Raw genomic sequence first — 23,863 nt, 5'->3', positions numbered from 1 at the left:
CCCCACATACAACACTACCATCTAAAGACATCCTCCAGATATATCACAATCCGCAGCCATATCACTGAGATGATGCATGGAGCAAATATTTATCATTTACTGCGTGAAAGATCAGTGGAAGTTGATTTACGGCCACATCGTTTGCTAATGTTAGGGTTTATTAAATTGTAAGGCAATAAAGAAGCATGTGAGAAACATGCGAAATATCTTCACACATCAAAACATGTAAGCAAGCGTAACCCAAATAGTATTCCTCTTTCCTCTGCTGCTGCCGCTTTTGTAATCACTTGAATTGGATTCCTCTGTGAATCAAAGTGGTGCTGTAGGAGATTTGTATGTTAGTGCCCCTTTCTCTCTCTCTCTGAGTTTTTTTTGAATGAGACTTGCACTGGTAAATGACATGAGGTCTTTGTTCCACCTCGTGTTTTTCTATTTTATAGAGGAAAACTACAAATTCCAACCAAAGAATGCACTTACATAAAAAAGCATTTTTTTTCCCCCACTAACACATGTTTGTAAAGGACGGACCTGTGTATTCTGCTTTACACCATTATCACTGTTGTGCTTTTTACTTGGGCATTAGTTTTATGTGAGTATACTTCTGCGGTTATTAAACTGATGTAGGTGCAGCACCTGCTATGGTTCAGAACCGAGCAGAACAACACAAGGTGTAAAAGAATAGAAACTGCGGTGTTGACATCACTCTGTGTTCTGTAGAGATTACACAAGATCTATCCACCACTTTACAAATTATTTCTTTCTGAACAGGACAGTTTCATCTGATCAAAGTGTATTTTTAATCTACTTCAGCTTTTATTTTGAATGATTACCCTGGAAATCCAGGAATACAGGCCCCTGTGGCTGATTGAACTAAGTTAGCAGAACTTTTAATGTTTTCGGGTTGTCCGTCCGTCCGTCCCATCCTCGTGGGCGCGATATCTCAGTAACACCTTGACGGAACTTCTTTGAAATTTGGCACAAACTTTCATTTGGAGTCGAGGATAAATTGATTAGATTTTGGTTGGTAAAGGTCAAAGTTCAAGGTCACTGTGACCACAAAAAAACAAGTTTTTGGCCATAACTCACAAATTCATACACTAAATATGACGCAATTTAACTCAAATGTTTATAAGGATAAAATTTTGTGATAACATTTTATATCCAAATGGTCAAGAGTCAGCTTCACTGTGACATCATAATGTTCTGAAAACCCTTCTGGCAATTATTCAATGCTGTAACTCAGGAAGGAGAGACTGTGACCATATTTCCTGCAACTTGGGTGGTTGGCGGAGGCATACAACCACGGAGGTGGTAATTCAAGTTTTAGATCTTCAGACAGTACACTGCAAACAGACGTAGAGATGCGGGTTACAAACCTGTGTGATAAAGACAGTGGGGACTCAGTTAAATCGGGGCATACGCTTGCAGAGTGAGCCAGCAGGATGCCTCCATCACTCAAAGAGTTAACATCAAATCAACATTGTGGTGGGAAGTCCTCACTGAAGACGGATGAGAATGCACCTCTGGGATAACAACAACAATAGTGGCACACTTACAGCTGCCTCTTATTTCCCATTTGTAATTTTCCTTGCCCCGAGTGTTCACATGCTCGTTATGATGCAAACGTCTGTCATATGAAGCAATATTTGGACAGATTATCCCTCCTCTAGGGCCATACTGATACCTGAAAGAGAGAGTAAGAGAAGGGAAGTGGGAGGGGTGTGAGGAGATGAATATTATAATTAAACCTATAAAGAGTATATGCCAACAATGCAACTGAAATTGCAGCTTTGTCTTTTACACACGTTTTCCCTCTGTGTGCAGGTCAACAGAAATTAACAAGCACATACGTGGCCTTGCACAGGGAATCGCCAAGTCAGCAGTGGCAGCAGAGGATTGTGGGGCTCAAATCTTTTGTGTATAGTAATTAAACTGTAATTGAATTTTGCTGCACCCTGTGTACAAACAGATTTGACTGTATTAGCTTTAACCTCAGGTGGTGGTTGAGTTAATCAAGTCCAATATGGATACTGCATAATCGCAACAAAACCACAGAAAGCCCAGCTCCAATTACAATGTGTTGAGGCAACACAACTCTGTCAATAATTATGGTTAACATGATGCTTTTCCCTCTAGTTCTATAAAGCCCACCCTTGCATAAGTCAGCAGTAGATGTGCTCCATTGATTAACTTTGGGTTTATTGTGTTTATGGTTTAATTGATTGTTAGCATGGACGCCAAACATGCACAGTGGTCTGTTCTATTTACTATAAAAAGGAAATATACTATACAGATAACACTTCCGATCGCTTACTTTATTAGTTAGATATCCTTGTAAAGCATAGTCCCGGTAGCAAAGTGGAACCCAGGCCATATATTTGCTGTTTCTGCACTGACAGTTTCATCGTTTGCGTCACCATAAAGCTTCCACAGCAGGTCCTTGTTAAAGGTAAATTGTGAGCTTTACTGGTACATGGATGTTTGAGTCTTTTTGTAGATGTTTGACTTTCTAGTGAGAAATGTTGACAGTCACATCAAACAGAAACTCTAGTCCTGGTCCCGGTGCTTCTTGGACCTATCCAGTAATACATTCATGACCAGTCACATCCATTTAATTTATAAAGCACTTGTAATGCCAAGAAGACACTTTACAGACTAAGCCCAATTTGAACCCTGAACGAATCGCCCATAACCATTTTAGGATCAAGCCAATTCTCTTTAAGCTGCTTTTAACGAGGACAGACAGGGTGGAAAAAGGAAAGACCAGAGTATCGACTTAAATTGATCAAATTTGCAAAAATTCAGGAAAGTCGTCTAAAAAAGGAGGAGGGTCGGGGGGTCGGGGGGTCGGAGTGTGGTGGGTTGAGTGGAGGGCTGTTAGAGGCTGAAGCAGGTCCTCCGCCCCAAGGTGTAACTGAGTGAACAGTGTTGCCAATTTAGACTTTGTCACTAGATTAAGACTGACACGGCAGCTGACGTGAACTAACTTTTTCTCTCTGAGTGATTTTTTCACAAGTAAATATAGCTGAAATCACAACGCTCAGTCTTTGTTTTGAATTTATGTGTTTGGTGATTTTGTTCAGACGACGTCACGGTTATAAAAACCGGATTTTAGCAGCAGCTTGGAAATGGCCACATGTAGGGCCACTGACTTCTCTGAACTCATTCCATTTTTGTGACAACGGAAAGAGAAAAAACATGTATTGTTTATTAGGAATTTCGATGTATTAAAATAGCTATATATCAGATAAAGGGCTGAAACCAGCTGACACTAGGCAGAATGCAAATAGCTTATGATGCAGTCCACCATATACTAGGTATTGACATAGTCTTGTTCTTTCCAATACGATTAACATCAAGGAGACATGCCTGTTAGGCAAGTTTTAATATATTCATAGAGAATAACTGTGCTGAATGGAAGGACAAGGCCATTTAATGCTTTGGAAACACCGTATATTAGTAGTAGTTTGTTATATCTGTTGTTATAGGGCGGTAAACGGTATTTCAGTATTCATAGTAACCATGCAAGTTGAATGTTGTTTTATTTTTTCTGTACTGGGTCAGATGAATGAATGTAATAGAAATGAAATGTGATATTTAGAGGTCAAACCCTGCTGAGACAATGTTAGAATATGCAGATCATGAAGAATCCGGAGTGACATTATGAATGAGAAATGTTTCCCTCTGCATTTTAAAAAGAATCTTTTCATTTTATTTGTTGGCCTCAGTCATATTGTAGAGGTAAAACACGCAGACCTGACGACATGTGAAATTAAGCACTTGGAAAAGCAGATACATATTTTCCCAAAACATTGTCATATGTTAAAACTGCAAAGATCAAGATCACTTCTGTTTAGCCCTGGTTAATGCTGGTCTTAAACATTTTCATTTTTAACATTTGCCAGGTATATTTGTTTTTTAAAGAAGTGTGAGTAGCACAAAAGGTACAGTTGGCGACATTAAAAAAAAAAAGAAATACTCCCCCTCAAGTTTATTATTTTCTAGTTTATATTCTATTTGTCCATCATGATTTGGCAACTGATAAGAAACAACAGTTTTTTTTTGTGTGAAAAAGAAATGTATTTCCACTCCATATGAAAACATCAATGTATCGTCATATAAATTAAATGTCTTCTTCTCCCAATAATATTCTCTAATGTGAGGTGCCCCAACACTGACACTGCGATATTCTGCAGCAAGTGAAGCTGTCATTATTTTCACTAACTTGAGACATCAATGAACAGCATTATAATGTAGTTCTAATGGGTCTGTCGTATCATAGTGATGATCGATCAATTAACGGTGATAGAAAATGACACATGAAGGCATCACTACTTTTGTTCCTGGACATCATTTAATGGTTTAATGGCCTTTGTGCCTATTGATTCTCACTGTGATCAAAATGATATTGATCTCAGACAGCAGTGATACCATCATCTGGCGTCAGCCGGTGCGAAAGGATGTCATTGAATTGTCATCGCTGTCTCATAGTTTAACAAGAAAACAACATTAATTTATGTATCCCTTTTTAAAGAAAACAACAGAGATGGTACTCTGATATTTTGTTATGGTTGTGTGTATATGGCTAACAGATGGTGTTCTCCTCCCACAGATGCTGCAGGTGCCCCATCTCTGTTGTTACCTGATCAGTGGCCATCGCAGCTCACCCCTGGGCTGTTGCAGGTGGGCTCATGGTTGGCATCTGTCTATGTCAACATTTGCCTTCGCCCACAGCACACAGCATGGCTTCAACCTCCATCCACTGCTTCGAGGTGCGAGTTTGATCCAATTTGACTCCGTTCTGAAAGCAAACCTGACAAAAAAAAAAAAAGAAGACAATGTGACAGCAAAGGCAACAACACTATTATTATTTAAACCTTGAAAAACTACCCTTTGGTTCATATCCGTACAAGGCATTCGCAGAGACGCATCTGTGAAAACTGTCCGAGATATTCCATGAAAGGTGCCGAGGAATTTCTGTCTCTTCTTTTAAGAGGCAGTAGTCATGATTGACAGGTGATACTGGCAACCTTAGTAGGCTAGGTGTTTATGCATGCATGGGATGAATCCCTGTTTCTGCGTGGGCTTTGTGTGTGTGTGTGTGTGAAGGTGGATGCATGTTAGAGTGAGCGTAACAAAGGAAGCTGTGTGAATCACTAAGGCAAAACATGCGCTGTTGAGAGCGAGCCGACCTGCTGATCTCAGATCCCCGGGGCTGTTCCAGGGAGCTCTCCTCACAGAGGACGGCTTCAGTGGGAACACACTGTGAGCTGATCAATACTACAGATGCTTCACTGGGTTTTTGGGAGCCCATCAATAATGCTATTATTCACATGTATGATTCAATTCCCTAATGAGCTCTGACAGTTATCTGATTAAAGTTAAATCTATAGCTCGCACTCCCGCTGTTATTGTTGTCAGATACATGTATGTATCCTGTAGCTAACAGGGCTATGCTATCTTATATCACTGTTAATGGCCAAATGTAGTGGAAGTTGTTGGTTTGTTTGGGCTGTTTTTTTTTTTTTTGAAAAAGAAAAATAATTGGTGGGTTGCAGTTAGAGCAACTCTGCGTCTCAGGTAGGCACAGAACTCCAGCGGCTAAAACGCTGGTATAAACAGTGAGAAGTCAACTACAGGAGGCATTGTGTTAAGAAATATTGGATTTTTTTGAGGTTGTTGTTATTATTATTGAGGTTATCATTGAAAAAAAACTTCAGTGCAAATGTACAGAGGGGAAAATACATCAGACTTGAGGATTAGCAGTGAAACCACACAGTCTCTCATTAGGTCTCATTAACGTCCAGTGAATGAAATTGAAATTTTTGTTACAGCAATATCATCTATTTGGAGAAAAACAACTGTAAAGTTCTGGGGCTTAATACTGTCAAAAGACATCGTCACCACTGTTTTCATTGCATTGTGCTAATTGGGTAGATAGGAACTTTACTGTCCACGTTTTGGAAAATAATCTTTGGTGAAGATAACTTCTGTTTTAAACCTCGTGTGGACTTGAGATGAAATGTTGATGAAAGCTGTGGATTACATTTTCATATGATACGGCCTGAGGTACAACGCTTTTATAAGATTGACAGCAAACATTAAAATAAAATAAAGTAAGTGTTTTAAACTTTAGTATGAAACTTTTCACCGCAACAATATGGATTCATCTTGACGTTGGATCATCAGCTGACTCTGGGGAAACCAGCATCAATAAAGCCCACAATGGGACACTGACAACTAACTATTGAGTCTTGTCGAAGTCCCAAAGTCGTTTTTTTTAAGTCTTAAAATGATGTAGTTTTCAATATGTACTTTTCACCAAACTGAATGCTACTTTACATTTTATCAGCAAAGACATATTAACAATAATTATGATAAATTAATAATTATGATAAAGTTGCAGAAGAGGGGACCAAGTTGTGTCCATACAAAAAAAAAAAAAAAAGTGATGACATTGACAAACCTCACATTAATACAAACTAGCTAGTTGAATCTGAAGGGCTGTGAAATGCCAAGACGCTGCACAGCTCATGCTTTATTTTTGGTGCCAGATATTAATTGCGCAGGAGCTCAGTGACTGCTTTACAATTTTGATTATCCTTTTTCAGTCCAGTGCACGATAGGTTGGCTACAAACGCAGGTCCCTAGCTGCTTATAAAACATCGCCTCAGAGGGTCAGCGAGTGTTTTTAGGCTGCGACCACCTGAAGCAGAGGTCAAAGTGTCCGTCTGGGGATCACCAAAGCCTTTCCAACGTGAGGACAAGTTGAATTATTAAGGAGGCTGCTGCAGGAGGCGAACACCGCCCTCACTCCCTTGCTATTGGAAAAGCGAGAACGCACAGATGGTCCGTCTCATCAGCTGAGGGAGACTATATACAGCATGCTCGTATGTGGGTGTGAGATAAACTAATGTATATGTCATCCACCAGGCTGCAATTGGCCTATTTGTGCACCCTGCCCTTTTCCTGAAAGTGAAATCCCCCCTCCCCCCCGCTGCTGCTGCACTGTCCCACTTACTAATTCCTGCTGGACTCCTGTCAGCAGTCCAATCTAAATAATCATCTATCAATCCACTGATGGTAAGGACGTACATCTGCACTTGTGGCACACTGGTGAGAGGAATCTCTTCATCTGTCACGTCGGTGTTAGTCATCGCCGGATCAAGAGCGCCCTGTCTTTGATTAGAAAAAATCAATGCGTGCACTGCGGAGGCTTTTTCTCTGTGGGCTCATGGTGTATTGAAAAGAATCATATCTGACAAAGACATCTACAGCAGCAAAATATATCTCCGCCTGGACCTCTTTTTTCCGCAATCTATCATGTAACACAGTCCAAAAGAACTGTCAGAAAGTCAAACGCAGCTTCTGCCTCAGCCAATCTCAAGTAAATATGACTGTTAAGTCAAGGCTTTTTTAAGTGTCTCTGGTTATTCTCTTTATCTTTATGTCATCAAAACATGACATGTGGGCATTGCTGAGGGAAAGTAAAGAAAGATGTACAACAACAGTAGACACACCTCAGGCAAATGCAGCTATCTCAATAGATGGCCAGCCTTGGCACCGAACTCCGCTGACGTACAAACACTGTAAAGGAGACAGGCAGCGAAGCTCAGGGAGGACGCGAAGAAAGAGAAAACTCTGTCTGTGTGTAAGACATTGCATGGAGGAAAAAAAAAAAAAAAAGACAGCAGATGAGGGTCAGAGGTGTTTAAAAAGAGAAGAAGGAAGAGGGGGTAAGATGAAGGGATGGGCGAATTGGAGAGGATGTGATCCTGAGAGACAGGGCATGCAGGAGATTGAAGAGCATCCAGGGGTCCAATGACTCACTGGCACTTCTACCAGACTGGATTTTGACAAACATCTACACACACACACACGCACACACATACACTGCACACATTGCTGTATGTTACACACCTTCCATACAAATTCAGTAGTCTGTAAAAACACACACTCACAAACACACACAGCACTGCTCATGTATAGTGTATATACTGGGAAGGAAATCTCAACAGATACATTTTCTCTCTTTCCCTTCCTCCCTCCCTCCGTCACTCACACACACACACATACACACACACACACACACACACACACACACACACACACACACACACAGACTGACAAAAAAGTTCACAGTTTTTCATGTTAAGAAGTGAGGGAGAGACAGAAAACTGGAACAGGGAGAAAAGAAAATAAGTGGGAGGGAAAGAGAGAAATGAGGTGTGTATGTGCGTGAGAGAGAGAGAGAGAGGGAGAGGGAGATGAGGTGAGGAGGCGGGGAGATGAGAGGCGAGGGAGGGAGTAATGTAGACAGGGAGGGTGGAGAAGAGAGGGATAAGCCACACTTGGATGAAGGACTCCAGTGGAGTGAGGAGGGACTTTCAAGTGTTGGATGAGGGAAAAACTGGAGCACAGGTCTGAGGTCCTTCGCACTGACAAAGGACAGGAAGTGAAGAGAGATGGATGGATGGGTCCGAGGGGAACGCCGGGCCCAGGGCTGACACGGACTGACACGACCTCGCCATCTGGCTGCTTTCACCTCAACTGAACCTCCTGAAGAGTTGCTTGTTACAGGGCAGAATTTACAGCTCTGGGGATGACTGACCATCAGGTCTGAAGTCCAGCAGAAGTTGGACGGGGGGAGGAGTCCACTCGTAGAGTTGGATCCTACTGGAGGCACTATGGATATGTACAAATGTCTGAGCTTACTTTTCTTCACTCTCCCTCCACAAGGTAAATCACTTTCCTTCTCGTCTGTTACCTCTCTTTTTTTCAGTTTTTTTTTTTTTTAAATCAACGTGAGGGACTGTGTGAAAATGATTAGATTAGGAGATCCGGAAAAGCGGAGGGGAATGTATTTGTCTTTTTTTTTTTTCTTGCTTTTTTGCAGAGCAGGGTGTGGAGGTTGTTTCAACTTTTAACAACTCAGATTGTATTTTTTTTTAATTCATTCTGAAGTGAAAATACACAGTGCTCAACTCACAAACAGAGTTGGTGCCTTCACTCTTCACTTAGAAAATGAATGACTGTATTTTCACTATGTTGTTATGCCATAAATGTATTATTTTGAGTATTTGCCTGGGAGGGTTTTGCAGTTTTTGTGAGCGGAAGGGTCCAAAGAAAATAAGAAAATATTAAAAAGACAGTTAAAACGTGTAAAGTAAAATACGATTCTGAAATATGATGATTTCTGCACAGTCCCTGGTGAAGCTCTTGTCCCATTACTCATTAGAAAGGAAAGATATTTTACTGAAAGCAAATCTGACAAGACTAGTAATACAATCAATGACAAAAACACACAACCTTCAGCAGGACACACACACACACACACACACACACACACAGAGGAAAACTTCCATACTTTCATTGAATAACCTCGGTTGCTTAGAGACCTGGTAACAAGCTTTGTCTAGTTCTCGAGCAGCGTTCACTTGAATGAAAAAAAGAAAAGAGGTGATATTTGCCCGCTCATACATTACCGGCTTATGAGAGTGCATTGATCAAATGAGGACAGAACTGGGTCCACTAGCTCTGATACTAACCAGGATGAAACTGTTGTGTTGTGCTTTACTACCTGCAAAAACACATTACTAGAACTGATATTTGGCTTCATTTTTCCACTGGATTTACATTAATCATGCTTGATTTTCAGTGTCTGCATAAATAAAGAGTGAGAGCACACTGGTATAGACCAACGACGAATTGGTATGATTTAAGTGAGGAGGAACTGGATAACTGGGGGGAACTGGGGGGTAATAATAAAGTAATAATAAAGTTTCTATCTGAAAAGTGAATATTCTGCATTGTGAGAGTAACACCACAGTCAGCGCCATTGCTATTCACGACGCCTTGTAAAGCACACCAAACTGAAGTGAACTAATCCAACAGTTATACTTTCTCCTGCACACACACATTTTCTGCTCCGACCCTCACACTGTCAAAGTCAGGATATCCTGCGAGCTCCTCCATCTAAACCCATTAGTTTCCAGGCTTCTTGAGAATCTGCCGGAGCATCCCTCTTTATTCAATATCACCTGCGCTCAACAGATACCGCTCTGAGCTGATGTGATGAAACAAAGGTACCTGTGTCAGTTCCTCTCATCTGTAAAACGTAGAGACATTTCAAGGTTGTCGGGCGTCTGGACATGTCAAACAGACTCAGGTGGAAAACAGGAAGAGAGGACGTAGGAGGACAGTGGGGGAAAAAAAAGAAGAAACTATATCCATTTAATAAGATATTGATCCCAAACCTTTAAAAATTGTGGATGCCAGTTTTCAGGCAGCTGAAGGACGGCCCATCAGCTTGGATTGAGTGGGTAAAGAGGACCTGAGAGGAAGGCCAGCAGCATGACAACAACACCTGCGTCCCTATTTTAAGAATTCACGTTAAAACAGCAGAGCATAGATAGATGGATAGACAGATATCAGCAGCAGCACTCTTGAAACATCCATCCATCCATTATCCCACTTATCATTTCAGGGTTTTTATTCACACTGGGTGAGAAGGTGAGGTACACCCTGGACATATAAGTAAATAATTATTTCAAACTTCTTGTGCAACCACTTTGCTCGTGTTATAATGAGGTAATAAACAAACGCCCTCTAGCTCCTGTAGCTATTTAAAATCTTTTGCACAATAAATAATAGAAATAATAATAAACAATACAATGCTCCACATTCAAGAAAGACATTGAGATATGCAGGAGTGCCAGGCATAATGAAATATCAGTTAGGTCGGTTAAATAAATCACAGCCTTTGATGTATTGCTGTGCTACTGAATTACCTGCACAGAGGCAGAGTGTCCAGAACAGAGAAAAGCCTAAGTGAATATGGAAAGAGGGCTGGAATACAAAGGACATTGTACTGTACAGGCCTCGGGACGATCCCCGTCTCTTTAATTGTTCCCGGACCTCGTTAGGTCATCCTCAGTGCTATGTGAGCTGATTCTAAAAAGGGGGTTTGGTGGTGGTGATGGTGAAGGGATGGAGATGCTCCATCTGAGCGGCTGTGGCAGAGAGGGTAAGAGGGTTTGGGGAGGGGGGTGAAGGAGGGATGAGACGTCTCGATGGATCGCTCCATCAGCACGTCTGTTCCGAGACACAACGGATGTCCTCAGATTCAGATTCATCCTTCCTCTCCTTTTTCCCTCCTTCTCTCATCCCCCCCCCCCCACTCTCCTCCCCTCCTCCTTTCCCCATTCGTCTCATCTCTCAGATACAGTCTCATGTAACCGTACGCCACCTGTATAATAGAGGTCACCCTTCCTTTAGATTACACTGTGTATCTACAGCGGTGGATTCTTTACGGCGGCATCAGCTAAATCCAATTTAGATGAGTGTATTGTAGATGGTGGAAAAATATATTCAATATTATGCATTTGAAATTATATTTACTATTTCATAGTGTACATGCGCAAAAGAAAGGCTGGTCATAAAGATAAAGACGGTCACTGCAAAGTATGCACAACTACGACAGTTGATATAAGGGGCTATAAAAGGCTACACTTTTCTAATTTGTGTCTAATTCCTTATTTCTTTCTCAGTTTGTTACCAAGTCAGACCTCGCGCCCATGCTGAAGAGAGGCTGCTCCAGGATCTGTTTGTACATTACAATAAGCTTTCCCGGCCCGTGGAAAACACCTCAGACACAGTGCTCGTCCACTTCGGACTGTCTATTGCCCAGCTTATTGACGTGGTGAGTAAAACCTCACAGCCTTGTCATGTTTCACCAACAGCAGAAACACTGAACATCTTTCTTAAAGGGTTGATTTATTGTTAAGTTGTGCTGGCTCAAGGTGTAAATGATACATCTCCAGTTGTGCCCTTTTTGTTATACGTATTATATTCATTATAGTCACAATATCAGCCAGCTCAAAGCCAACACCAGACAAGAGAGATACATTTAGATATACAGATCACTTATCAGCGGAAATGAAACCACAACAGGAGAGATTGAATTATTTTCCCAAATTAAATTCAGGTGTCAAGTATCCTAACACCGGCAGTAAATATTCAAAAGTGTCTCCTAAAAAAAAAGCAAACCAGACACAGCTGGTCTCAACAGACTGTCTGGAGATTGGAGTTTTTAAGCACGTCTGGAGTTTTACGTTGCAGGGTTTCTGTGGACTAAAGTTGAAACACCTCCAACTGCCATTTGGAGCCAAGCAAATGTCGCAGAGTGCCGCTTTAAGACTGAATATGTTGCTGCAAAAATGATTCTCCAGGTTTTTGACACACAATTAGGTAACTGCGCTCGCCTCACATGCCTGGTAGGGAGAGTCAGCTCTGGGCGAAGTTGCCCTCTCCTACAGAGTGTGTTTTTTTTACTGACTGCTGTGTCTTAGATGTTGCTGGAGGAAGAGCAGCTTGCCAAATAAGCAACAGATACAGATACAGTGAGGGTGTTTGTTTTGTTTTTTTTGCATGAAGTCTTAAAAAAAAAAAATACTGGGTATGTATATTGATTTGTTTTATAACTTATTCATGAGTGCACATGGCAACTTTGCAAAAAATAAATCACTAGAAAAAGAGATGTTCAAAGAAATTATGATAAATATCGGAATAATTTTCTCTTCTGTTTACATGAAATAAGGATGAGAAGAACCAGATGATGACTACAAATGTGTGGGTCAAGCAAGTATGTAGTGATGAGAGACAAAACGCATACTAAAGATACAGTCCAATATAAAGGTGCAGTATGTAAATACGAATAATGTTCTCCTACAGGAATGGAACGATTACAAACTCCGCTGGAACCCGGAGGAATACGAAAATGTCACCTCCATCCGTATCCCCTCAGAGATCATCTGGAGGCCTGACATTGTCCTGTACAACAAGTGAGGATTTGTATAATGTTTTCATGTTGCATAAAGCGGTTGCTGAGATTTTAGTTGTGGCCATTTTCAAGGCGTAAAAAAAAAAAAAAAAAAGAAATCCTACGGCAACTAATGTTCAGATTGTGATGATCCAATTCCAACAGATGGTATGGCTGGAGAGAAAACATGAAGATTCTGCCGTTGTGCCAAATTTTGTCCTGTGCCAATGTCGTAATGTAATTCAGCTGAAATAAATGTGAACAAGGTCAGCCTTAATGGATCCGCGTACAAACAAAGCTTGGTACCCCATACAAAGCAATACATTAGAAGATGAAATGTAACTGGTCGTGATTCAAAGGGCATCAGATAAAACACGTCCAGTGCGAGTGACTCAAGTAGATGTGTGTTTATTTTCACTCTAGACAAGGGGAAATTGGCAAATACTGAGAAACCGTATCAGAAACGGGCAAGACAGAATTCACACGTCGTTACACAGACATGATCGTGCTTTTTCTCAGTCATTCATTTGTGGGAACTCAGACGTCAAGGCATGTCATGGTAATTTCATTTGTCAGGCACATTTCATTAACTGGGTATTCCAAAGGTGTCGACATAAGACACTGAGACTAAAACAACAAAATGACATGAAGTAAATTTTTAGTTTAAGTTTTCTGATCCTAACCCACTTTCTGATTTAAAAAAAAAAAAAAAGTTGAGTAGCTGGACTTTAAAATCTTTGACAGACTGGGAGCAGAGATTTGAGAGGTGAAGTGATATGCTCAGCTGGTTTCGACTTTGTAAAGACTTGAGCAGTAGACTTCTGAATGAGCTGAAGTCTGTAAAGAGTTTTTTTTTTCTAAATAGTCAAACTTTTAGGCAAGGCTTCTTATTTGGACATAAAGATTTTGAGATGGTGGTTCTGACTTTGTTTTGATGTGGTGATTAAAATTTACATCTGTATCTATGACTACGCTAAGATTTAGGGATCAGACTAAAGGGCAACTGCATTGGCCGTGATGCCAAGTGACGTATGTCTCCCTTCAGTGGTCTTCAAAACAGGCTTACATTTAATGATTAGAAAGGAATCCAGAGGAATATGTCAGACAGACAGATACAGGCAGAGCAGAATGAAGTCACATGATCCACCACAGAGTGACTGATAGATATTCTCTGTATGTACTGAGGCTAATTGCAACTATAGGTGGGCAGATGACTGGGTCAGATGATGAGGCTGAGGCAGGAAGTAATGAGTGGTGCTCAGGTGTGTAATGACAGCGCTGGAATGATGTGAGAGGTTTGGTACGCACAACAGAGATTAATCAGATCAAGTAGAGACAGAGGAGAAAGGAGAGAGACAGAGGAGGCTGTCACTGCTGGATTAGAGCACTGACTTCCAGTGTTTCTTCTGTGCCACCAAAAACAATTACTTTGGCTTTATCATTATTTCGTCATAGGGAATGCACCCAATCATTTAGTTTTTGCTTGGTGACACAGATAAATGTGAGTGTCGTCGGCATACGTACATTAACAAATAAAGCTTCTTAGAAGAATTTGAGCTAATATGAGTAGAGGGGGAATGACGGAGGGAAGAGAACAAAAATTAGAATAAGTAAATAATTCCCAAATTAGTTATTTTATTTAAAAAGTTCTTTTTTTTTGAAAGAAAATAAGTGAAGCGTCATTTTGTTTGCTTTTAACACTATATAAAAAAAATCTGAATTTTCATGTTGGTCAACTGATCATTCAAATAAAAATACCACTTTAATTTTTAGCTTGTAGTTCCTCAATGACCTCGGGTGAAATGATAACTGTTTATTGCACTAATCTTAAAGGTAGCCTATTTGTAAGGTGCTACATAGGTAATTTTGTACTTACCAGTCTGGAGGAAACAATCTGAGTTCAGCATCAAACTTCAGCAGTGGAGAGCAACGCCAATGTTAACTCCTGTCTCTATCTCGTCTTTTCTTCTACTGAAGTTAGCACACTAACTAACTAGCCCATCTTGTCACTTTCGGACACTGACTCACTGTAGCCTCCAATCTGCCTTGAGGATGTAGCGCTGCTCAGAGGACATATAATAACCTTTTGTCTTGTAAATACAACAATAACTGAAGCGACAATCACAACCAACCCACTACCTCAAGGAAAACACGAATGGAAATAGAGAAAACTTAGGACAACTGTGAGATCGAAGCTCCAAGAAAAAGCTAGGAAATGGACCTAATTCAATCTAAATAGATTCATTGCTTTGAGAAATTGCCCAGAAATAAAGTCTTAAACTTTTGATGAAGGCAAAAAAGTACAGTATAAACGATTAATGTGTTTCCATCTTTCTCCCCCTTTTATGTCCTATTCCTCATCTTCAGTGCCGACGGCGACTTCGCGGTGACTCACCTTACAAAGGCGCACCTGTTCCACGACGGTCGGATAAAGTGGATGCCACCAGCGATTTATAAGTCTTCGTGCAGCATAGATGTTACCTTCTTCCCTTTTGACCAGCAAAGCTGCAAGATGAAGTTCGGCTCGTGGACCTATGACCGCGCCAAGATCGATCTGATCAGCATGGACAGTGACGTGGACCAGATGGACTACTGGGAGAGCGGCGAGTGGGTTATCATGAACGCAGTGGGCAAGTACAATACCAAGAAGTACGAGTGCTGCACAGAGATCTATGCAGACATCACTTACTACTTCATCATCCGGAGGCTTCCGTTGTTCTACACTATTAACCTCATCATCCCTTGTCTGCTCATCTCCTGTTTGACTGTGCTGGTGTTTTATTTACCGTCGCAATGTGGAGAGAAGATTACCTTGTGTATCTCAGTGTTACTGTCTCTAACCGTGTTCCTCCTGCTGATCACAGAGATCATACCGTCTACATCGCTGGTGATTCCACTGATCGGTGAATACCTACTGTTCACCATGGTTTTTGTCACACTCTCTATCATAATTACAGTCTTCGTGTTAAATGTGCATCACCGCTCACCACAAACCCATGGCATGCCTCACTGGGTGCGGAGGGTGTTCTTGGACTGGGTGCCTCGAGTCCTCTTCATGAAGCGTCCGCCAGGCACCGCAAAGCAGCACTGCAAGAAGCTTATCGAGATGATGCACCGTCCAACCACGATATCGGCAACAGGCAACTCTCAGGCCTTCTGGGCGGGGTTAGAGACAGGACTGAGACAGTTGAGACAGGTAGAGAATGCACTCCCAAAGACTCCGTCCGACAGTCCAAGCATCCTTGTTTGCTCACCTTCTCCGCCATCCTCCCCCCTTCAGGACCACACCCAGGGAGATCACCCACTAAAGGCCAACATCTTTTGCCGGCCCACATCCGGTCAGTATTCGGTTCTCTCAGACAAACAAACCTTACGAGGACACAACTCCGCGGCCTCGTCTTGTTCCCAGTTGTCCTTGCCCCCGTCTTTGCCACTGGGCCCACTTCGCAGCCTGTCAAGGGAAGAGCCAAATTCGCTGGCCCCGAACGGCCGCTCCCTCAGTGTAGAGCAAATGTGTGACCAACAGAAGGAGCTTCCTCAGAGAGCTGAGCATTGCTGTCGCTCCCGCAGCTTCCAGTACTGCTGTCTGCATGACGAAGGGCCCGGGTTCATCGGGATCACAGGGCGGGTGAAGAAACAACCCCCTGTAGATCACCTAGCAGAAACCTTCTCAGCAGAGTCCATGAAAGATGCAAGTACACAACAGGACACCATGGTTGCAACCATTTCCCCAGCTATGCAACGGGCCATCGAGGGAGTTCAGTACATCGCTGATCATCTCCGGGCAGAGGATGCAGACTTTTCAGTGAGTTAACAGAGTTTTTTTTCAAGTTACCAGTAAAGTCTCAGAGTGCCTCATTACTCAGTGTGCTTTTTCAGATCACTCAGTAGGGGAGACCGGGGATGGTTATAACATTTCTGTCTGTATCTTGGAGGTCTTTTAAGCAGGGCCTACAAAATGTAAGGCAAACTATTTACAAGTGTCTGTTATTAAATGGTGTAGATGTTATCTCTGCAACACAAACAGAAAATGCATGGTTATGTTTCAAACGCTGGAAGTTAAATGTTACATTTCACCCAATAGTCTGGGTTACTTGTAACATATCCTGGGGTCGAAATGTAAAATATAATGTGTCTGTGTTGTTGTTACAACTTACCCAGCTTAACTTAAAGTGAACAGCATCTACATAGACACACGATAAACATGATTTAAGCTCGAAGAGTTTAACCACAGAGAAGGAAATTCTATAACAAGAATAAATGAAGTTAAAAAAAACTTAACTTGTTCCAAATTGGAGAAACTGGAAGTGTAACAACTGACCTGTGTTACAACTATCCTTCGTCTCCCCTACTTCTGGATACAAATAAAATCCCTTCAGCACAAATAACCAATAGGGCTGTATATTTTTTATTCCAAATTCAAGCTACCAAAATTGAATATTTGCACAGTAATTGTCTGTTCAAATTCAAAATTCTCAGTGTACAAGCACAACAAGCTGTGCCCTTTGATCCAACAGCCATCCGACTTACAACTGAGTAAAACACGACTGCCTCGTAACATTAGCTTCGGTTTCACTCAAATTCAAAGGGCTTTACCCAAGTGAGGCAGCAGAGCATAGCTAACGAACAGAACATGTCAAACCAGGTTTCAATCCTGTTCATGGTCATAAAGCAGGTAAAACAAAAAGGAAGAATCATGGGCAGGGTTGTTAACTGCTGGAGCTTGTGTGGATAGTGGGTTAACTATGGCATTCCACAGGTAGTGAATTCAGCATCTTTTTTATCAAGTTATTTTGAATTTGTTTAAACACATCTTCCTGTATACTTTTTGTGCACCTCAAGTTTTAAAAAGTCCTCTACGGGCAGATTGGGGCCAGCAAGTATATCAGAACCTTAAGTAACAAGTCACTCTTCTCTTTCAACAACAAAAACTAGAATTACCGCCTTGTGGTTGTCTACCTCCACCACTCAGACTTCTCCGTGACCTTTGACCACCAAAATCTAATAAATTCATCCTTGAGTCCAAGTGAATGTTTGCACCAAATGTGAAGGGATTCCTTCGAAGAATTCTTGAAATATTGTGTTCAAAAGGCCAAAATCACGTTTTGCAAGAACATCGTGACCTTGACCTTTAACCTTTAGTCACCAAAATCTAATCAGTACAATCTTTAGTCCAAGTGAATGTTTGTGTCAAAATTAAAGAAGTTGGGGCGTCGTGTGGCGTAGTGGTCTAAGCAGGCGCCCCATGTGTAGAGGCTACAGTCCTCGCTGCAGTTGGCCGCGGTTCGAGTCCCGCATCGGACGGCCTTTACTGCATGTCATTCCCCCTCTCTCTGCCTCCCCATTTCCTGTCTCTCTCCACTATCCTGTCCAATAAAGGCACAAAAGCCCCAAAAAAATATACTTTAAAAATTAAAGAAGTTACGTCGAGGCGTTACTGAGATATCGTTTCCATGAGAATGGGACAGACGGACAACCCGAAAACAAGTCGCCAGAGCCGGAGACATGAGGCATAACAAGATAGTGGTAAAATTATATTCATGTCATGGCTTATTTTATTAATTCAAATTCCCACAGTTCAAAAACATGAAGGTTAGGTTAATTGGTGACTGGCGACCTGTCCAGGGTTGTACCCCACCCTCGCCCGGTGTCAGCTGGGATTGGCTTCAGCCCCCCCTGCAACCCTCAAAGGGATAAATGGCAGCTAATGGATAAATTATTTTCTAGAATAAATGACCGTAAGACAGTGACAGTTTACCTCATGTTGCCTGTTCGTGTGGCATACTGCTGCTCTTTAGTTTTGACCATGTACAAAGGTGACATAACTCGGCTTTATCAGTGAAAATGTAATTTGATTGGGAAATTGCGAAGCAGCAAAACCTGTTTAAGCACTGATTCTTTGTCTCTGCAAAAAAAAGGGTTTCTCATTGCAATGGGAGGAGAAGTTAAAAAATATGTGCAACTATTCTAAAACAAGTGGTGGAAGTTATCGTATTCACTGACATCAGTCAGTGTCAATACTACAATGCTCCATCTATCTCTAGCTGGAGAAGGCCTGTCTTTGAAACAATGGGACCTCAGTTATTTGACCTTGAATTTTTCATAAGAGAAACAAGCAGGGATTGACTGACATTTAGGAGATAGCTGCCTCATAATGAAAAAATCAGCCATTCGAGAGAAATCAATCAAGGGTAAAAAGTGACAGCTGGTAAAATGAAAGGTGGTGTGGTGTGAAATTTGAAATGTCCCTCTCTGCTGTTTCTCCTCTCTGCTAGGTGAAGGAGGACTGGAAGTATGTGGCCATGGTCATCGACAGGATATTCCTCTGGATGTTTGTACTGGTGTGTATACTGGGATCTGTGGGACTCTTTCTTCCTCCTTGGCTGGCTGGAATGATTTAGAATCATCGCCATCAAGGAAAAAGTCAATAACTCTGACAGGAGGACACGCTGCGTTATATTGTAAGAAAAAAAAAAGTTTATCATTTATCTTCTTATTTTCTATTTTTCAAAGGAGCTACAAGTCACATTCCTCGCCCCTACCCCGGGGTTATCAGAAGGTTACTCGTGGAGAAACGAGATGAAATATCTATCTTTGATTCCAGTGGGCATATAAATTTTTTATGAGGGCAAAAGGCCAACGGTGGAAATATCCTTCCGCACCACTCGATTTTGACATCGAGCTGAATCGCTCAAGCTGTCACCTTCACGAAAAACAATGAAGAACGGACTTTGACCTGTTTATAACGGCGGATGACACCACAGGACGGCCGAAGCATTGTGAGCTATTTATTATGAGACCATGTAAAGTTTGGTGTCAGTGTTACAGCGTCTGGGCAACAGGTGACAAATATTCATGAAATGATGATGTTTCCGGGCAGAATTCTGTGCTGGGAGGGAATGGTCACTGCTCAGGCAAGGACACAGACATCACTGTGATTCTCTAATCCTAGCAGTTAAAGAAACACGCGTATTCAATATTTCCTCCAGCCATTCTCTTTGGTACTCCCACAGCACTTTGGTGTTAACAAGGATTTAAAGTCACTCTCTCTGGCTGCACATCAACCTCAGCCACTTCAAAAAAAAAGGCAAGGACACATTTAGTTCTTTCTATTGCTCGATAAATGAGTAGAATATAAGTGGGATGAATGGTCTGAGTTTCTTTTTTTGTGTGTGTGTCAAACATGATTTTTTTTAGGTCATAATTGTTCAACTTTGGCATTGCTATTAAAAGTCAAAGGTGAAATTTGCATTTAAATCTTAAATAATGACATGCACTGCATTGTGAACATCAGATCTGACAGGAAATCTAACGGCTTTTACGGTGTGAAACACAAAAGAGAGATGTTCTTGATGCACTAAATGATTTGAAAGTTTCTGGCTAAGGCGGAGAGTGGAGGGAGAGAGAGAGAGAGTGATGATGAAGTCGATGCCAACAGGCACAGAAGTGACGGTGTTTATGGGAAATGTTAATAACACCATTAGTGTAAGACACCAGTTACCAAGGTATCACATTTTTTTTGATGTTGAAAAATTGCAGCGGACACTTTCTACCACAAAGAGAATTCATTATTAATGTTATTATTATCATACCTGAGGTTGATTTTAAGACTTTATAATTGAATAGCTCCACGATGCTGCTAAAGGACAAATGAGTAGGAATTAGTGGAATATAATATTCATAATTATGTTTTCACTAGTGTAAAATCACCTGAAACTTAGAATTGTGTTTGCGTTCGCTCAGAATGAGCCCTTCACATCTACAGAGGGAGCGGGTCCTCTTCCACAGAGCCCGCCATGTTGCACCACCATGTTTTTACTGTAGCCCTGAACGGACAAACCAAGGAAGGGTCTTTTGTGTTTGTGTTCAGTTGTGAGAGTGCAGATTTCAACCTCACCACTAGGTGTCACTAAATCCTACTGGTCCTTTAATAACGTCACTTTCCCGTAACTTTGATACGGACCTGACTTTTGCAGCTTTTGCTTAATGGGTCTTTTCAATATCTGCTCTCAGGATGAACTGTAATGTAATTTTAATTTGTCCAGCACTTTGGTTTAAATTCAAATAATAAAAAATAAAATAAAAACAATAAAAAATAAATAAATAAATAAATTGGTATGCCAATATGCTAAGCTGAGATCATGAACATGTTAAACATTATTCGTGCTAAACATGAGCATGATAACATTGTTATTGGTACTATGTTAGCATGCTGATATTAGGTGTGCAGCCTCACACAACCACTGGCATAGCAGCAGACTCTTGTTGAGTTTCCATCACAAAATCAGGTAACATTCAAATAGTTGTTGCTCTGGTACTGTAAAAGCTCACAAACACACTCTGTCTGCACTGATTGGGTAACAGCCAATACAGTGTTTTAATTAACAATTTGTACTAAAAAGGTTGCGAAACTGATCTAAACTGTAATTATTCAGCATTTGTTTCACTTTACAATCCACAAAACCGCTGATTTCACAATGGTTATGTTGTATTTATTTGTATTATTTTCTGTCTAAATAATATTTTCAGAATTTATTTTAAGTTTTATTTTAAATGCCCCTTACATTTTACATTATTTTAACCAGAGTGTACAAAAGTATATATAGATATTTTTTGTCTGATATGTACATAATGTATTTATATTATTAACTTTTTGTATTTTTTTTTTTTTTTAGATGCTTTACTGGTTCATTAACTTTGTTGCAGTTGTTTTGTTTATTGTGCCAAACTCACCTGTGCCTATGTCTTGAATAGCTTTTTTTTGTTTATTTTTCCTTTTTCTCCTGGTGTGAGATGTGAAAGCTTTCTGGGTTTCTTTGTTCCATGCACTTGAGCAGTTATATGTTTTTTTTATCATTTCTCTGTTTTAATTTAATTTTATGTACAATAAAGCAAAGCAAAACCAAAAACGGTTGAATATGGTATGAAATGACTTCATCAAATCATTGAGTTTTTTCATTTTTCCTTTTAAAATTCACATTTTTGCCCTGAAGAGTGGTCTCCGCTTAAATAATGATTAAGCTGCAAGTGTATAAGATGGATAAATTTGTAAAATTAATAACAATCAGTACAGTGATAAATGTATCAGTGAATGGATGGAGACTGAAACAATGAAACTACAGTCATGTAACATGAATATTTGTTGGGGTAATACTTTCATTTTCTCCAGTAAAATTCAATCAATAACTGCTAGTGGAAAATGAAAAGAGGAAATTTCCTGTTGTCTGTTTTTATATCTGTACATATGTGCATGTGTTGTAGTCACAAAGTTAAAATTGTACCTTTCTTCCCTCTCATTAAAAACATTACATTCTGTAAAACAAAGAGTGCTAAAAGGAGTGCATTAACAACTAACACTGCAGTGCGACTGCTTTGCAACACCTGAGGATCAGCGATGTCATTGATTTCCGCATCTTCTCTGAAATTGTTAATGGATAACATATTAAATTACTGTTCACCAGCCGGTCACCAACTCTTTCCCACTTTAATCCTGTTCCCATACATCTGCATCCTGATGTTCCACCCCAGATTTGATTAGATTTAAAAGCATCTAACGTTACACCTGAACGCACAAAGTGATGACCTCAATTTTGACCTCAGCCAACGAACTATTGCGTTTCCACTGGCTCAGCAAAAGACCGACCACTGATCATTATGTAAAATCACAGACAGGAGAAAATGACAATTTGGCATAATTTGGCAACAGTGCACTGTAAACAAGGTGAAATACCTGCAGTGCTGCGTATATCTTCATTGATTTTCAGCAGATAATCTGCAGAAGAAATGCCGGATGATAGTATGAAATATGAAGAAGCAATTTGGCTTTTCAAGCATCTGCAAATTAGTTAAAAACACAAAGAAAGACAAGCTGAAGTTAGTCTTTTGTCTGTATGCACACATCCATATATGAACGGATAGTAATTTCCATTTGTCCTTCCAGTTTTCTCTGGAAACTCAACACTGGTATATTGTCTATTGAATTCTGAAATGAAGCGAGGATGGTCTTTATGAAACTACAAACTTATTTCCATTAACTGATAAGACGTGGCTTTTTCAGCAGGGATTTCGTATGCATAATTTCAGTATTAAGTACTTGTACAAAGGCAAATTACAAATGACTTCAGGCGGTAGATGGCTGCTTAAAGAAAGCGGTGCAAAATGCCATGCGAGTACGGTTATTTATTACAGCTAAATATCACATTATAAATAACTATTAAATTTACCTTGATAAAAAAAATTGACCTTCATTGCTAATTTCAATTAAGTGATTGTCTTTGCAGATACATGGGCCAGGGATTAACTAATTAATTCACACAATGAGAGGTGTTGTAATTTAATAACACTGGCTAAATCCAGTGATTAGATTGATGAAGCTTATGGTAATACTGCTAGCTTCTTCCTGATAAACTATGTAGAAGACTATCTATCGATCTGTACAGCTAAATATGCACTGTATGTGCAAGCCATAGTTCATTCTGGGCCTTTCACATAATGCACATATAGTTTCACCGCCATATTCATTTGCTTTTCTTTAACATACATACAATATATTTTCACTTTCAAATATATACATTTTCAATTGCAGAAATACTAATTTTATATCATGCAGGGAAATCTACGTAAATTTAGAATGTATGTATGTATATACAAAACATATAACAAAGAAACGTCTATATTTAAGAGGAAGGCAGTAGATGCATATGTACAGTATAAATAAATAAATAAAGTATCTATCTATCTATCTATCTATCATATGTTTATATATGGGATTAGCTCCTTAGTTCCTCTTGCTACGACTGTTAGACTTTCCTTTCTGACGTGTATGGTAGAGTAGAGCAGGTATATTTATTATTAGCTTTACAAATAAAAATGTAATCAAAAGGTCAGACAGGTGTTAAACAAAAGCCACCGCCCTCCAAACTCTTCTGTTATTGCTACAGTCCCTCACACGCCCACATACACGTCCATCGAGCGCGATGGCGATATCTCCACAAAGTCACTCTCATTTAAAGCAAAAGTCACGATTTGAAAGCCCTGTGTGTC

General features: G+C 40.4%; 1 protein-coding gene across 1 annotated transcript; it reads left to right on the top strand.

Moving 5' to 3' along the window:
- The first annotated feature begins 8,343 nt into the window (after positions 1 to 8,343).
- Positions 8,344 to 22,144, top strand: chrna4b (cholinergic receptor, nicotinic, alpha 4b). Its single transcript, XM_056386034.1, has 6 exons — positions 8,344 to 8,739; positions 11,550 to 11,701; positions 12,599 to 12,643; positions 12,733 to 12,842; positions 15,188 to 16,625; positions 19,096 to 22,144. The coding sequence occupies exons 1-6, from the start codon at positions 8,688 to 8,690 to the stop codon at positions 19,219 to 19,221; spliced, it is 1,923 nt and encodes a 640-aa protein (XP_056242009.1). The 5' UTR covers positions 8,344 to 8,687; the 3' UTR covers positions 19,222 to 22,144.
- The last annotated feature ends 1,719 nt before the right edge of the window (positions 22,145 to 23,863 follow it).

This window comes from Seriola aureovittata, chromosome 9 (genome assembly GCF_021018895.1).
Source record: "Seriola aureovittata isolate HTS-2021-v1 ecotype China chromosome 9, ASM2101889v1, whole genome shotgun sequence".
NCBI lineage: Eukaryota > Metazoa > Chordata > Actinopteri > Carangiformes > Carangidae > Seriola > Seriola aureovittata.
The sequence above is the reverse complement of the archived record's forward strand: the minus strand, read 5'-3'. Positions and strand labels throughout refer to the sequence as shown.